The sequence below is a fragment of the Hakea prostrata genome, chromosome 3 (assembly GCF_041222555.1).
Source record: "Hakea prostrata isolate BN-2017 chromosome 3, UWA_Hpros_2, whole genome shotgun sequence".
NCBI classification, from domain to species: Eukaryota; Viridiplantae; Streptophyta; class Magnoliopsida; order Proteales; family Proteaceae; genus Hakea; species Hakea prostrata.
The window spans coordinates 5929209-5947383 of record NC_142602.1 but is presented as its reverse complement, the minus strand read 5'-3'; the positions used below and the strand labels follow the sequence as shown (position 1 = coordinate 5947383).

Here is an 18175-nt window from a genome sequence, read left to right as displayed (position 1 = left end):
GGTGGGAAAAGAAAAAGATTCTGTTATGTAACAAACACAGATGCATTGCATATAAATAGAAAACAACCAGAGCTGATGATATACCAAGTGATGATATTTCTGGTCCACAAGTCTGGTTTCAGCATCACTACATTTATATGACAGTGCTAGATGTGGTACCTCCTACTCCCCCATGCATGAAATTAAATGTGGATGGTTCCTTGTTTAAGGACTGCAGAGTTGCGGGATTCGGAGGCATTGCACGGGATCATGGGGGCAATATGCTCTTTTGCTTTGGTAGAGGTACGGATTCTCAAGACATTCTCACTGTTGAAGCTATGGGGCTGCGTCAAGCCTTGCTGTGGGCTCGTGATTTTCATTTATCAGAAATTGAAGTCGAAATTGACAATCAGGCACCAGTCCACATCTTGCATTGAAGTCCACATGAAGTACCATGGAAGATTTTCCCAATCATCTCCGACATCCAAGAACTCAGGCCACTATTTGCCTCTCTCACATTCTACATATTTATCGCGAAGCTAATATGATTGCTGATGTTTTGGCTAAGGAAAGTGCTCAATCACAAGATGCTTTCCTTACTTTTACCTCCCCCCCACCCCTGCCTTTACTGTTTGATCAATTAAGTGTAGGTTGTAACAGGGGTTTCTCCATATAAATAACGTTCTGTTCTACCAAAAAAAAGACAGTGCTATATGTGGTAAGAATGCCATTACTGGCAAGGATAGCAGAAGTTGGGGGACAAAGTTGTATCTGGTAACTCTCCCTTTCGTAAACAGAGCTAATTGTTGTTCTTTTGCAGAAATTCTTGCAGGTTATTAACTAAAAGAAATTGCCCGTTTTTAAATTTGTTTTTGTCTCTGATTATTTAATGGTGGTTGAATTAAAAGGTTTGGTAACTGAAAGGGAAGATGGGCTTCAAGAATTTATTGGTTCGACTGTTTAAGAATCAGAAACCAGACTGCTGGAATGAATATAGTCAAAGCCACATGAACCTTACAGAGTAAGAAGCAATGAAAAATTTGTAAAGGAGATTTAATTGAAATCTATACTTTTCTGATCCCATCGTATCTATGCGACTAATTCCGGCCGTTTTTGGTTGATCCTAACTGGATTGTAAGCACTTGGTTCCCTCTTGAGTTGCATCGAATCCCAAACCTGCTGTCAACTCTGAAATTTCTGTTTTTAGGCGAAAATGCTTAACCCTAATTTGAATTTTAAATAATGATCTTCCGATAGACTCGTTTGTTTAGAGTAACCAATATCTTCTGGGGAACTTAACGACAACAACAAGAGATCCGATCACCTTTACAGGTCTTGTAACAAACTAGTTTGACATTGTGATGTCGTTGAATTGGAACTAGACATGATCTTTAACCTTTTTTTTTTTTTTTTTTTTTTTTTTTTTTTTTAATGTTTTTTGGCGGTAGAAACATGATCTTTAATTACCGTGTACCAAAAAAAAATTCAATTAATACAACGCGCATCAAAAGAATTTCCACAAGGCAGAATAATTATCATGCATGATCGAAAGTTGTCCACACACTAAATCTTTGTAAGCAAATATAGTGGAGAAACATCCACTTAAGGAGATCATAGATTGCCAAGAATTTCTTTCATTGGATAGGGTGATGCTCTAGATTGTCGAGGCAACAGAGGGTCGAAGAATATTGGTAATATCCTTAGGCATAACAAATCTGTGCGCCACCATGTCAGCAAGTGTAGCTTCTCTTGGTTCGATATGGGTATCAATCTGTGCGCCACCATGTCAGCAAGTGTAGCTTCTCTTGGTTCGATATGGGTATCGACTTCCCCCAACTCTGTGATCTGTAGTTGAAGGAACCCATGGATCAAACTAAAAAAATGTATTACGACCATTTTTTACCTACGTAGTTATCAATTTATCATATTTGCAAGATAGGGTAAAAATCTTTCGTAAACTATTCCAGGAATTATAGCCAATTTTCTTACCTACCTTAGGATAAAAAATGGAAGCTCTGAAAAAAATACTTACCCTTGAGGCATTTAGGCCAAAAAAAAAAAAAAAAAAAAGCGATGAGTTTCTACTTGCTTGTTTATTTTTACACAATTTTTTCTTTTTAATAAAAAAAAAATAATAGGTCAGTTGATCAAACCCTTTTGAATAGCAGTGATGTGAAATGATAGGAGTACCCAAATCAAGAAAACAGCATGATATGTTTTGAGGGATATAATAAAGGGGGGAAATTACAATATAAATAGTTTATCACTTTGTAAAAAGAAATTATTTTTTATGTTTCTTATTATCATTAATTAAATAGAAAAATTTCTCCTCCTCACAAATCCTTCCTTAGTGATGCGTTTCTATCCAAAAGTCTTAAAGGTTAGTTATTAGCGGCAATTTGAACTTTTCCTAGAACCAACCACATGGGAAGTTCTTTTGATCTTGAAAACGTAAGGCTGAAGTTCTTCATGGAAAAGAAAAGAATCTTCTTAATTAAATAAAATTTAGGATTTAATTTTAATTTTTAGTAAAATTTTAGGAATGTAAAGAGGAATTAAGTGATGTATTAACATTTGAAAAATTATGTTTACCAAAAAAAAACATTTGAAAAATTATAAGTTTTTTATTTATTTTTTCTCCTTTGAATCTAGTTTTCTTTGGTGCATTTTTATCAACATTTTGGTTGCTCTAAGTGTGTTAAAGTTGAGCATTCACCCAGTGTCCTGTCCTATAAAAAGAAAAATCAAATTCAGCTCAAGTTTACAACTGAAAGGATTATCATATGAAGGTCAAGTATATTATGTCAAGTCCAATGTACTTATGATCTTTTTTCAATAGTTTCCCCCCTTATTTCTGGAACAAACCAAGTGAGAGCAAAATATTCTCCCTTAAATGTCATGTTTGAGCTTCAAAATGCAATTTTTCAGTGAAAATAAGGCTTTAAATTCCATGAGAAGATGATCAAAGGTATAAAAGGGGATGTAAGTTTCATCTTTGGTCTTCAATGAAATTTGACGACCAAACTGTATTCCATTGTGCAATGGTTGGCATTACTATGTAATAATTGTGTGGTAAAAACTAGTTCGATATGATCCTCACCCCAAAATATAAAGCTACCAATTTCAAAAATAAATAATAGTAATAATAATAATAATAATTCGGTATAGGACCTTTGACCAAGAAAGCACATGATTTCATACCAATCCGAAATTTTCTTTAATGTTTTGTTAATACTTTATAGATTGTTTGAGAGTGATATTACATGGGAAACTAAAAATTTCTCTCCAAAGAAATTGGAGTATTTCAATTAGGAAAATTCAGAATACAAAGCCATTGACTGAAATTTCCTCCCTTTTTCTTTGTTGGTACTAGAATAACTTTTTCCAATATATAAATTCCAACACCCAGTGCCCTCTCCATGCATCAAAACCCAACTCATTCCTAACAAAGGCACTGATTGAATTCATCACTTTCTCTATATCAAATCCCCCATGACGCATCTCATTCTGTTGCTTGGACTTCTGATTATAGAGTACTTTGGTGTAAGTAAACTGATATTTTCTCATAACTCATTCATTTCAATTTGGTTATTGGCATGTTTTTCTTTTATCATTTTAATTGAGTCATTACCCCCCACCCAAACTAAATCATAGGGTTGTCAAGCTGAAAATCCATTCTCACGATATTGGGAAGAGAGTGCTGGTCGTCCACCTATTCCACATTGGTTGGCTGCAAAAGCTTCTCCATTAAACCCTCATGAGACGGCAATGTTTATGAAGCTTATGGAGAAAAATGAGTTGGCGTCTCACCTACATGAGTTCTGCGAACAGGCTAATATTGCATGTTCCACAAATGCATTGGTGAAGAATACAATGAATGACACAACCCTGCCACCAATAGCTGAGTGGATTCTTGCCAAAGTGAAGTACGAGATTCCAAATGAAACACCTTTATCTGTTGCTAAGCAAGGTGGATTGCCATATTTTCGGGAGTCAATGGTGAAAGATGGAGGCTTCATGCCTATCCCTGATCTAAGAGACCCAATGTCGTATAGGTCATTCTTGCCACGATCTCTAGTTTCAAAAATGCCCTTTTCCTCTTCCCACATTAAGGAATTAAAGAAGCTTTTGGGTTTGGTGGATGAAACAAAGATGGATAAGTATGTTCGAGACACCTTAGGAGTTTGTGAGAAGAGTCTTGTTCAAGGCGAGCTAACCACTTGTGCAACTTCTGCTGAGGATCTCATTGAATTTGTTATCGAGAAATTGGGACACCAGGTTCATGCATGGAGTACTGAGGGTGTCGAAGGCTCTTATGAGAATGTCACAATTGGAGTGGTGAAACTCATCCATGGGAACTTATCTGAACCACCAGCCTTATGTCATAGTCAGCCATTCCCATTTCAAGTTTATTATTGTCACATTTTACAAAAAGTAAAAATATATACAGTTGATATACATGCTCAAGAAAAAGTGAATCAACTGATAATGGCATGCCACTATGATACTTCAACATGGAATCCAAACCATCTTGCTTTTGAGTTGTTGGGATTTGGCCCTGGCTCAATTGAAGTCTGTCACTGGATAAACGAGAATGGGGTGGTTTGGACAAAGATACTCTAAGTTAGAACATCATTTGAAGATTTACCTATCTTATTTATTTCTCCTTTTGTGTTGCATGTTTCTTTCTTATGCTATTCGAAACTCAATAATAACCTATCTTAATCATATTTCAATAGTAGAGTCTTGTTGTTTTCCATTTCTGGGTGGAAATGTATATCTTGGCTATCATCAATACTTCTTCCCTCATTCTTGTTACTTTCTCAACCTCATTCATTCGGATCCATGTACGTAGTTTAACCTAATGAAATTGGGATAACATTATGGTACGTGGTTGTTGCTTCTGCAGTCAGACTGTACAGTAGACATCGACCATGCTTGACAAAGTCATGGTTGTAGTTTGAAGCCGTAAGAAGGGCTTGTAAATGGCACCAGATAAGAGCCTCAAATGAATGTCGCCCATATGAGATGCCGTCGCTGAAGCACCTCCAAGGCAGTGTTGCTAAAAATCATGCAACTACGTGGATCATCCAACTTCATGGAAACAATTTAGCTGCAACAAACATGCAACTGTTTGTACCACTTAATATCCACGATTTCACGAGCTTTTCACGCTCTGACCGATTCGTGTTTTTCGTTTCATTGAATTTACATGGACAACTTTCTAACCTAGCACGCTTTCCAGATAACGCCGCGCCGACCGCTATTTTCCTATTTCTTTGTTAGGTTCACCGACAATTCATCTGGCAGCCTCTTTAAAAGTTGTAAGGGATATTTCTGGTTTGTTAAATCCAAGTGCTGCAAGGAATTACAACATTTGCCCTGCAAAAACAAGGTCTGATTAATTTGAAGCTCCTTTCTCAAGGTCCAGTTCATTCTCGATCTCTAAGATTCTTGTTTTCCTTCCATTCTGTAGGTTTGAGGTTTTATAAGCTTGGTTGCTAGTTTACTACAGAAAAGCTGAAACTTTATAGGAATGTAAACGAAATCATGATTCATGAATCAAAAGTTTTAATACAATTCCCAACAACACCTCTGATTATTTGAACAGTTTTAAGGATCTACAAAATTAGCACAAATATGTAGTTGAGTTCTGATGCTAACAGTATTCTTATGATTTAGAAGGTAAATTATAACTAGCACCTCAAGAATGTGGATTTTTCTTCTTCTTCCTCTCATTTGTTTTTATTCTCTATTTTTGATTTCTTTAATTTGACTTCAGCTCTTGCTTTTTCTATAAAACGTTTACTCTTGCTCTTCTACATATTTTCTGACAGTTTTTGTTCTTTTTATTTGTTTACAGGTTTTCAACTACACCCAAGGGTGATATATATTGATACTAGTCATTTTGGTAATAGAAGATAGAAATGGATGTACAATATTAGTTGGGTTTGAATTAGTTGGGTTTGTATCAATTCAAAATGTGGTAAAGCTGATAGGATTTCCACTGGAGTTGCTTGAGCTAAGCAACCAAATAACCAACAGAAGAATAAAAAATTTGGGAACATGGATGCTCTTGGAGAATCAACGAACGATAAAAATATCTGGAAATTCTTTTCACAGACTTCTACAGACATTTTCTTGCACAAGTTGTCTGCTTCTTCACACCTCATTCTTCTATTAGTCCTATCCATGTTCTGGGCCTGCAAGAGAGGCACAATATATAACACAAATTCAAAACCAATGTTGAAGATTACATACTTCTTATACTGCTCATCGATGGGTTTGTCTTTTATTGACCTTCTCTTGTGTGTGTTAAATTGTTTCGTTGGATATAGAAGTCCTTGGTCGGAACTTAAAAAATTTTCCCAATTGGATTTCCTATTTCGAACACTCACTTGGTTTGTGATCTCTGCTTACCTAAACATCCGACTTTCTCGTTCAAGTGAGCACAAGTTCCCCCCTCTACTAAGGATTTGGTGGATCTTCTATTTCCTAATGTCTTGTTCCTATCTTATCATACATCTTGGTTTTTATTGGAAACATTCGTCCTTGCCATTCGTGCTATGGCTCTTTGATGCTATATCAGTTACTGTCGGTTCATTAGTTTGTTGTGTTGGATTCTTTGGCAAGGGCCAAGAAGGTGATGATTCCCATCTTTTTGAGCCTTTTTTGAAAACTAGTTCTAGTAGGAACAATGCTGAAGACGAACAAGGACCAAGTGCCATGGGAGACGGTGAAACTCCTCCTTACGCAAATGCCAATCCTTTTAGTACTTTTACTTTTTCCTGGATGAACCCTTTACTTGCACTTGGCTATAGAAAAACATTGGACCTTGCAGATGTTCCTCAGCTTGCCAGTTGTGATAGTGCCAGTGTAGTCTTTGGTCTTTTAAGATGTGAACTTGAAACTTGCAGTGGTGATGATAGGGATAATAATGGTCAAGTAAGCACACTCAAGCTAGTGAAGGCTTTGATCCTCTCAACATGGAAACAAATTCTATCTACGGCTCTATTATCCATTTTATGCATTGTGGCTTCTTATGTTGGACCATATCTTATTGATGCTTTTGTTCAATATCTCAACGGCCCTCACCAACAAAAGAGTGAAGGCTATATTCTTGTGAGTATTTTCTTCTTTTCAAAACTCATTAAGTGCTTCTCAGAGAGGCACTTATTCTTTCAATTACGAAAGATGACAATCAGGGTTCGTGCTGCTTTATCTGCGACAATTTATGACAAGAGTCTTAGGCTTTCAGGCCAATCAAAGCAAGGACACACTAGTGGGGAGAATATCAATTTGATAAGTATTGATGTTGAGAGAATTTCTTGTTTCAATTGGTACTTGCATGATATATGGAAGGTGCCTATTCAAATTGTTCTGGCATTGTTAATCTTGTACAAGAGCCTTGGGCTTGCTACTTTTGTAGCCTTTTTTGCTACAATGTTTTTAATGATAGCAAATGTTCCATTGGGAAAACTACAAGAGAAATTTCAAGGAGGTTTAATGGATTCAAAGGATAAAAGGATGAAAATCACATCCGAGGCTTTGAGGAATATGAGAATTCTCAAGCTCCAAAGTTGGGAGATGAAGTTCTTGGCTAAGATAATTCAACTCAGAAACGTTGAAGTAAAGTGGATAAAAAAGTTACTATACACAAAAGCTATGACTACATTTGTCTTCTTCTCTGGCCCTATGTTTGTATCCATGGTTACTTTTGGGTTTTGTGTACTCATGGGAATCCCTCTAGAATCGGGAAAGATTTTATCTGCACTTGCTACATTTGAGATATTGCAAGTGCCCATTTACGTCCTTCCAGACCTTATCTCTATGGTAATGCAAACAAAAGTTTCCCTTCGTAGGATAACTTCATTCTTATGTCTTGATGATCTTCACCCAGACATAGTCCAAAAGCTTCCAAAAGATAGTTCTGAGATTGCAATTGAGATAGTTGAGGGCAATTTCTCTTGGGACCTTAATTCCCCAAGTCTCATATTAAAAGGCATTAACTTTCGAGTCAATTGTGGTATGAGAGTAGCTGTTTGTGGATCCATAGGGTCAGGAAAATCAACCCTACTTTCATGCATATTGGGGGAAGTACCAAAGGTATCTGGAACCATTAAGTTGAATGGGACAAAGGCCTATGTTGCACAATCACCTTGGATACAGAGCGGTAATATAGTAGACAATATATTGTTTGGTAAGGAAATGGATAAGGAAAGATATGAAATGATCCTTGCAGCATGTTCATTAAAGGTGGACCTAGAATTGTGTGCCTTTGGAGACCAGACTATCATAGGAGATAGGGGGATCAACCTCAAGTGGTGGGCGAAGCAAAGGATCCAGATTGCACGTGCATTATATCATGATGCCGATATTTATTTGCTAGATGATCCTTTTAGTGCTGTGGATGCTCACACTGGAACTCATTTATTTAAGGTAGTTAGTTGCCTTTTAAACTCTATTTTCTAAATGTTCTATAATGAAAATAACATCTGGCATGCATATCATTGTTGACATCATAACTTTGCTCACCAATAGTTGAGTTTGATTCAAAATTGTCTAAGAAAATTGAGATGAAAAATATTTCTTTGTATAACACCTGCAGTCGGATGTTAGTTTCATAATGGGGAAAAAAGAACTTAATATATGTATTTATTTGACTATTTTAGGTTATCGTAAGTTCTTTTCAAATGTTTATATATAACTATCTAAATTTTTTGTGGCAGGAGTGTTTGCTAGGAATCTTGGGTTCAAAAACAGTAATTTATGTTACCCACCAAATAGAGTTTTTACAATCTTGCTGATCTTATCTTGGTGAGATATGCCTTTATTCTCTTATCTTTCTCTTGTCCCCTTCAATTGTTTTTGTAGTGAGTGTTTATCTCCTCTTATTTGGTAGGTTATGAAAGATGGAAGGATAACTCAAGCAGGAAAGTATGAAGAAATTCTTAGTTTAGGAACCGACTTGATGGAATTAGTGGGGGCACACAAGAATGCTTTAGAAAACCTTAATTATGGCGAGCATAGGGATGGTTTGGAAAATTCGCTTAGTGGTAAAGAAGATGGTAATATATTATGTAAGGAAAAATCTATTCAAAATGGCAACGAAAATGAACCAAAAGACTACAAGAGAGAAAAGCTAGTCGAGCCAGAAGGGCAGCTTGTCCAAGAAGAAAAGAGAGAAAAGGGAAGAATTAGTTTTTCTGTATATTGGAAGTATATTACTGCTACATATAACGGGGTTTTCGTACCAGTGATATTACTGGTACAAATATTTTTTCAGGCTTTCCAAATAGGTGGTAGTTATTGGATGGTATTATCTACTCCTATTTCAGAAAATATAAGACCTCACACTGAAGGATCAACTCTAATTCTTGTTTATGTTGCTTTGTTCTTTGGAGGCTCTTTTTGTGTATTTATAAGGTCCGTGCTCATTATAACTACTGGATACAAGACAGCCACTCTTCTTTTCAACAAAATGCATATGTGCATTTTTCGTGCTCCCATATCATTTTTTGATTCTACTCCTAGTGGAAGAATTCTAAATCGGGTAAGCAATCACTAATATACTTGCTTAATCTTTGAATCCAAATTATCTTATTAAATTATCATAGTATACATTAAATAAATTATATTTCAAATGCAGGCATCTGTAGATCAAAGTGCAGTTGACACCTCAATTTCTCATAGAATTGAAGAACTTCTTATGTCAGTTATAGAATTCTTGGGAATTGCTTTAGTAATGTCACAAGTTGCATGGAAAATGTTGATTGTTTTTGTTCCAATGAGTATAACATGCATCTGGTATCAGGTAAATGCATGATAGAAGTTTCCCCTTTCAAATTAAATTTTCATATCACGTTTAACTGTACTTTTAATGGTTACAAGTCATAACACAATAAGGGTTCAAGTTTTGTTTGGTTTGGGCATTTTGAAGCATGATATTACCTTTAAGTGATTACATCTAGTACCTTCAAGTTTTGTTTGTAACTATTGTGTTAGTACTTTTTTTTTTAGGGGAGGGTGGGGGGATATCTGAGCAGTTCATCCAAACCAGCTCATGTGCACCTCGACTACATCCTTAGGAAGCATTATATGATTAATGTAGGTGGGCTTTTGCCCCAGACCCCAAGAGGATATTCGAACTCTGACTTACTACGTAAGCGCTGGTCTTTTGCCAACTAAACTACCCCTCGGGGTTGTGTTGTGTTAATGCTTTTAGTGATAGTAGCACCATGTTGTCCAATTGACCATTAAAAAATTTAGATTTGATAAAAAAAAAAATTTAAAATATATATAAAATTTACTATTATGAGGACGACTTAGTATAATAGACTAATTGATACCTACAAATTCTAGGCTTAGTTACATTCCACATATAGTGAACTTTTTTTTTTTTGGGCTAAGAATTTTGAGATAGTCATAAATATACAAGTAATACATCTAATTCGCTAATAAAGTTGAAAATATTAATAATTTTTTATATAGTTCCATTCATGATAATGTTCATTTGTAACCATCTAAATGTAGCATCTCACACTTTATATATATATATATATGAAATATAAAACAAGAAAGAAAAATCAACAAAAGTTACTTTGTGGCATAATCCATGCTTTCTGGTTTCTATCTCACTCCCTTGATATTTAAAGAATAAGATCCTAAGTTTTAAGATAAAGCTGTTCTCTATTAAAAGGCAAATAATTTAGTTTGTTTTCCCCCTGTTTTCTCTCTCCCCGGTCAATCAATTTTGCCCATGCTTCACCTCTCTTCCTCTTTTTGAGATCTATTTTCTTCTTTAGACTCACAAACATTGGTGGGCTGCTCTTTCTCCTTCGCCCATTGTTGCTTGTATTTTTCCTCCTGGCTTCCCCTTCTCTGTGTCTTGGCCTCGCCACAACATTTGACTGAGCTGTTAGATCAACCCTAAATCATGATACTTTATCAATAGCTAACTCATCCTCCACGTGTAGAGGAGCCTTCACATGGGCCCCTTCAATTGAATGTGTGGTAGATTCCAAGTCCTCCCCATAATTGAACTTAGAGAATCCCCCTCTCGTGCAAATTGCTTTGTATGGACCCCTCTTTTTGAGCAACGTGTCTACCACTCTTATAACTTCCAAAATTTAGAACTTTGGTGTCCACTTCATCATCCTTTTTTTTTTTTGTGAGTTATTAGTCGTAGACTATATATTCATATATATTCCCTTTAAATTGTACTTAATTTCTACTTTTTGAATCTCATCATGCAGAAATATTATATATCTACTGCACGAGAACTATCACGATTAAATGGAGTATGTCAAGCTCCAATTTTACAACACCTTTCTGAATCTGGCTTAGGTTTAACCACAATCAGATGTTTTAATCAAGAAAAAAGGTTTATGGATGCAAACTTCAAGTTGGTGGATGAGAATTCTCGACCTAGATTTCATTTCTCTGGTGCGGTAGAATGGTTGTGCTTCCGCATGGATATGTTAGCATCTATCACATATGCCATCTTTTTGATTTTCTTCATCTCAATGCCAAAGGGAACACTTAGTCCTGGTAAAGATTTGGATTTGAGAGATGAAAAATTTATTTTTTAGTGAAACCATAATTGTTTATTTCTCACTTGAAAACATAATTCTGAATTATCTTTTCCTTTTTTGAAGGTATTGTGGGTTTAGCTATCACATATGGCCTTGTTTTCAGTTTGCATGGAGTTATTTGGGATCTTAGCACTGTAGATAAGGAAATGATATATGTTGAAAGAATATTGCAATATACATGCATCCCTAGTGAACCTCCTTTGTTAGTAGAAAAAAATAGACCAAGTTGTGAATGGCCATCACAAGGGAAAATTGATATTATTGATTTAAAGGTAATACCCACAGTCAATTCTTTTTCTCCTTACTAATTTCCTCATTTTGTGAAATATACAGTTGAAGCCAATACAAGGGGAGAATTCTCCATTCTCTTATGAAATTCTACTCTTCTTAAGCATCTGAATATTTGATATGCATCTAGATCCGGTATGCCCCACATCTTCCTCTTATCTTGCGGGATTTCACATGTACATTTTTTGGAGGGATGAAAATTGGAATTGTTGGGCGAACGGGAAGTGGTAAATCAACTCTTGCACAAGCTCTTTTTCGCATGGTTGAACCTACATCCGGTCAGATTTTGATAGATGACATCAACATTTCCCATATTGGCCTTCATGACTTACGATCAAAGTTGAGCATCATCCCACAAGACCCAACAATGTTTGAAGGGAGTGTAAGAAGTAATCTGGACCCACTCGGAGAGTACACTGATGAACAAATTTGGGAGGTAGTTTTCTTTTACATTCAGGACACTAATTGACAAATTTGAGATGGATTTCTTTTACTTTTAATTGATTGATATTTAATCAGTAGGAAGATAGGATAACATATCTTCTCTACTTATTGAAGATTTAAACCATTCAATTGGTGCCTTCTTGCTTGTTCAAGAGCTCTCTTTCTTTCTTTTTTCACACAAAAGCCCCATAAAGAGGGAAGATAGTCATCCTCAACATAGCTCATCTTTAAAGATCAAATCTAATCTATCTTAAATAGTCAACCAAGGTTGTAAATTGACACAACGTTTTCCTTGTCTCAGGCTTTAGACAAGTGCCAGCTTGGTGATGAAGTCAGAAAAAATGAAGAAAAACTTGATGCTATAGGTTGGTTACTTCTTATATTTTGCTCAACAATGAAATATATCTACATCTACTTGTTTATGAAACTAGTGCACAACTCTTTCAAAGGTGGAAAAAGAAAGTTAATGGAAGCAAGATTTTGAATACAATGAATCTTTTTATATGGTGGTTATTGTAGTGAATGAGAATGGAGAGAATTGGAGCATGGGTCAAAGACAACTAGTTTGTTTGGGTCGAGTATTGCTTAAAAAGAGTAAGGTGTTAATGCTTGATGAAGCTACTGCATCAGTGGATACTGCGACTGACTATTTGATTTGGCAAACACTCAAACAACATTTCTCAGGATCTACTATCATTACAATCGCACATAGGATGACATCAATTCTTGATATTGATAAGGTCCTTCTTCTTGATAAAGGTTAGAAAATAGTTAATATATGTTTCAAAACGAAATGGGTTTAATAGAGTTTATTAATATGTCTTCTTTTTTTTCTGGTGTTTGTCTAATCAAATGAATATGCTTTCTTGTTTTAAGCAGGGCGTATAGTGGAATATGATTCTCCAACCAAATTACTTGAGACTAAATCCTCATCATTTGCAAAGCTTGTAAATGAGTATACTCGAAGATGTAATTCCTAATTCTTAAAAGGCCAATTGATAAGTTTTAAATGTTTAATAAGGGCAAGTTGCACTAGAATGATGTACATTGTTATATTGAAAGATCTCATTATTGGATTTTTTTTGGGGATGAACTCATTATTGGATTTCAGTGATCATATATCACTATACAAATGACTTAAGAGTACTAAAAAAAAATTGGTAAAAAATTGGAAAGTTTCATTAGATGAAGAAGTCCCAAGTAAGAGACCTAGCAGAGAGAAAAGAAGAGTTAGTTACAAACAAAGCGGGAATACCCCCACCACACCCTAGAAAACTGAAATAGACGCGCCCTACGGGCTAAGTAGTCTGCAAAACTATTAAGATGCCTAGGAATAAACTAAAATAAATACAAGTACATCTAGTAGCAAGGAGTTTAATCTCACATAAGAGACCCATACATAACCAATCTAAAGAGATAGAAGAGTCCTGCAAAGCTAAAATCGCAGAGTGGCAATCCAAATTTACTTAGATTGCAGAAACTCCCAGAGAAGATGCTAGAAGAAAACCATCGCAGATGGCCTCCAATTCCATCATCAAAGCTGATTGTGCTGAACTGAACTTGCATTCATGTGCAACCAAGAAAACTCTTGCTAAATCCCAACGTAAACAGTCTCTCCCTCTTGAAGAATAGTTTTTCTCCTAATAACCATCAACATACAATTGGAAGAGGTCAGTGCTTTCTCCTATTTCTAGATTTATTGTAGTATGGTTCCGTTCCAAATAAGGATCAGTACAAACATGGAGTTGGATCTCTGCAAACAAAGAATGATAATAGTGTATGGTATGAATAATCAAAGGCTTTATGTGCCTAAATAAAGCAGCATTTTTAGACTTCCAGATACACCAAACCATAGCACTCCAAATTTGATCTATTGTATGCTTATCATCTACATCCTTCAAATGATGAACAATAAATCCATCCAATCAAAAAGTGGGTCACCTAAAAAGTTTGATGTATCAATCCAAAGGCGGGATAAACGCCAACATTCCTTAGCATGATCATAGAAATATAAAGCATGACTCATAGTTCTATTACCAATACCACGAATTAAACAAAGGAGGGGGGTGGGTTTTGGAGCTACCTCTAATAAATAAGGAATTACCAATAGCCAATGCTTCATGAGAGGAGCGCCACAAAAGATGTTCATTTTAATTTGGGGAGGATATCCATGTTCCAAATCTTATTCTAGCATGAAGATATAGTTGAGGAAGATGCAACATTCCTATGAGAGTCTGCCATTGCCATAGATTGGTAGTAGGCTAACTTAACATTGAACTCACCATGTTTAGTTTTATACCAAATCCAAGAATCATTTGTAAAAGGTAAAAGGATTGGGATAAGATGTTATAACCATCACTTCAATTGGGGAAAAAAGTGAATTTGATAAAGGTAAATTCCATTGAAGGTCTTGCCATATTAAAAACTCATGGACCAGTCTGGAGGGAGGGGGTAGCAATGTACTTGAGGGGCAAGGAAGGGATCCAAGGGTCTTTATAGATATCAATGCTTAGTCCATTTTCCACTTATTTCAAAATGTCTTCTTTTAGGACACACCTACTCATAAGCACACTTCTCCAACCCTAAGAGCACGAGGTAGGGGTTTCCACTTCCAAAAAATATTTCTCTGATGTATTTTGCTGTCATGACTCTAGTCCATAATGAGTATGGAGATGTTAAAAGTCTCCAACTTTATTTGGCAAGCAAGACTTTATTGAAGCAACTAATATCACGGAAACCTAGGCCACCTTCTCGCTTACTTCTGCATAAGGTATCCCAACTAACCCAATTAATGCCTCTATCCTGATCATTCTTCCACCAAAATTGTCTAATTATTTGAATCATTTTTTCACACAATTCTTTAGGAATCATAAAACAAGACATAACAAAAACTGGAAGGGCAAATGCATCCACCCTGATGAGGACTTATTTTCCTACCTGAGAAAGAAGTTTCCCCTTTCAACCCACCAATTATGATATATTGGTAGGAAATGATACTAATTATGATATATTTTATTAGTGGGGTTATGAATATCTTTAAGATTTTTAGCCGTTACTGGAGAGATTAAATTGTCCTACTTATCTTGAAAGGCTATAATGTCATTTTGTTTCATAAAAGTTTTTCTGGGGGTATATAATACATTCATACAGTAGGCAACCAACGGTCCAGATCACCTTCTCGTATGTGCTCTCCAAAGCTTTTTCATCATAAAAATCAAGGACATCTAATGTAAATCCACCTTGTAATTTGTTTTATAATTATTCAATATGGAATTCAAATCATTATTTGTGGTGAAAAACATAGCATGCTATTTCCTGATGGGAGGTGATCCGAAAATTTATCCAGTCCATTTTTGATAAGAAAATGGTCAATTTCCTTATAGATGTATGATATGTCACATGTGTCCTAACATTATATCAAATGGTTAAAATCCGTTTATAAATCATATAAAAAAATTGTAATTAAATTTTTTAAAAAAATGATAGTGATTTATAAATGAACCTCAACCATTTGATATGATGTGACACATGTCATATGTCATACATCTATAAGGAAATGGATTGAACATTGGTCCGAGGTGATCCCGGCATGATCTTTTACCTTATTTTGGAAAAACAGCATATTAATTTCCTTTTGGGATATTCTAAAAAGTATGTATATTTTTAAGGTTCTACAAAATTGACCACAAAAATTAATAATAAATAACATCTTCAAGATCTTCGAGGTAAAGCTGCTCGGACTGCTATGGCCTCGTCATGCTTTGTATGGTCGGTCGGAGGCTTCAATCGGTCTCCGATGGTAACCCCAAGCCCAGGTTTCATTCAATAATCTCTCCTCTGGATAGAAAGCTCAAGTAAGCAAACGATGACTGTTCTTGTTCTTCTTGTGTGGTTGATAAAAATTTCGTAGGAAAGAAGCACAGAGGGAATTTTGCGGCAGTTTTAATGAATGCCAATGATAATAGTAACAGTGGAATTAGATCGCACACCAATATCAGAGACATCACAATGCGTACTTCTTCAGCTTCTGGAAATTACGACCAACAGTCAAAGTCGAAGCAGGTGTGGATATGGACCGAAAGCAAGCAAGTCATGACCGCCGCAGTTGAGAGGGGCTGGAACACGTTCGTTTTCTCTTCTTCCAATAGAACGCTCGCGAGCGATTGGTCATGTAGGTTTCGCACTTGGGACTTCAGTGTTTCTTCTATGCAGTCTTACCCCAACAATTTTTGCTGAGAGGCTGTTTCGATGCCTTGACCTCAGGCTACAACTGTGATCTGTTGACCATTATATCTGACTTTGGGAATGGCTGCTGTACATGTTAAGCTATGCGAAGGTTGTTTGAGGTGGCATGGAAGTGCTCAATGGAGATCTGGTATCTAGTTTGGAGGAGTGATCTTATTCAGATTTAAGGAACTAAGGCCTAAAAGAACCCTAAATGATGAAGAAAGACATACGTAGCTTGAGTTCCATACCTTGGATCACTTTTGATGAAGTTGATTGGAGAGCAAGAATCATGTAGCTGACCTCATTTGGTTGGCATAAGGCTATGTTGTTATTGTATTATTCAAGTATACTTTTGTTTCCTGGTTCACTTTGTCATTCCCCCTTCTTCTAGCTACTCTCAAGTAAAAAGAATTTATAAATGGGCTTTTGAGGTTTAGCTAGTTGATTTCCTTAGATCCTACAACCAGCTTCTCTAAGTACTCTGTTATGGCTTGCAGGTAATACCAGCAGAGAATATTGTTGCAGCATTTCAAGGCAGTCAAAAAACAGTGTTTGCCATCTCAAAGAGTCCCTCTGAAGCCCAAATTTTCTTTGAGGTTGGTCAGGGGTATTTTATAATTTGACTTGTCACTTCATATCCAACCAATGTTTAAATTTTGTGATATACTATTTCTTGACGTTTTTTTAACCCCCCCCCCCATTTGATACACTTCCTAATCTTTGATCTTTTCAGGCCTTGGAACAAGGTCTTGGTGGAATTGTTTTCAAAGTTGATGAAGTTGGTGCTATTATTGAACTAAAGGTAACTCTGTAATGGTATAGACTGTTGCTTCTTATCAAGCACTGCCTCTCACTGTGCTTAATATTATCAGGACTATTTTGACAGAAGAAATGAAGTGGGGAATCTATTGAGCCTGACTAAGGCCACTGTAACCAAAGTTCAAATTGCTGGAATGGGTGACCGTGTCTGCGTGGATCTCTGTAGCATCATGAGACCTGGTGAAGGACTTCTGGTTGTCCTGCATGTTCCTAGTTTCTCCACTATTTTCATGGGACTTGAACAGTTTCTTTTTGCCCTCCAATATGTATATCACGTTTCTTACTGAGAAAACCATCATTCATAGGTTGGGTCCTTTGCCAGAGGGCTTTTCCTTGTTCACTCAGAATGCTTGGAGTCAAATTATATTGCTAGCAGGCCTTTCAGAGTCAATGCGGTAAGTGTTGGAGCAACTAAAAGTTAGTATCTATATGTGGTATGAGGAAATGAGTTGACATAAATCAGTTCAAATTAATTGTCTAACCAGGTTCATAGGTGTTTCAGTTACTTCTTGTTGATTACCAAGTCTGTATGTTTACAGTTTCTGCCATTTGTCTGTTTTACGGGATTCTAATATCTGATATGTTTCTCCATACCCTGAGTTTACATTGCTGAGGTTGGCAATTGGACCAAGTTAAGAAGTTCCTTTTGCAATTGTACAGGTAACAGGGCCCAGTACACGCATATGTTGCTGTTCATAGGTGAGTGAGTTTTGAAAGCTCAGATGCCCCCCCCCCCCCCCCCCCAAAAAAAAAAAAAAAAAGAAATGTAATGTGGGAGAACACATTAGATTAGAATGCATTCTGGCTTTCTGGTAGAGAATTAG

General features: G+C 36.1%; 1 protein-coding gene and 2 pseudogenes across 2 annotated transcripts; all 3 read left to right on the top strand.

The window, feature by feature from the left end:
• The first annotated feature begins 3747 nt into the window (after positions 1–3747).
• LOC149020349 (polygalacturonase-1 non-catalytic subunit beta pseudogene) lies at positions 3748–4602 on the top strand (annotated as a pseudogene).
• Positions 4603–5952: 1350 nt separating this feature from the next.
• Positions 5953–13285, top strand: LOC149020348 (ABC transporter C family member 3-like). The gene is given in 11 exon segments (XM_089146915.1): positions 5953–8418; positions 8709–8780; positions 8782–8796; positions 8882–9532; positions 9629–9793; positions 11235–11529; positions 11637–11845; positions 11992–12297; positions 12607–12670; positions 12825–13064; positions 13185–13285. Coding segments are annotated over 11 exon segments (4491 nt in total). The 5' UTR covers positions 5953–6045.
• Positions 13286–16023: 2738 nt separating this feature from the next.
• On the top strand, positions 16024–18054 carry LOC149020347 (uncharacterized; annotated as a pseudogene). Its single transcript, XR_016171992.1, has 7 exons — positions 16024–16120; positions 16216–16536; positions 16836–17128; positions 17266–17334; positions 17405–17545; positions 17657–17746; positions 18019–18054. The product of XR_016171992.1 is annotated as an uncharacterized LOC149020347 (transcript).
• Positions 18055–18175: the final 121 nt, after the last annotated feature.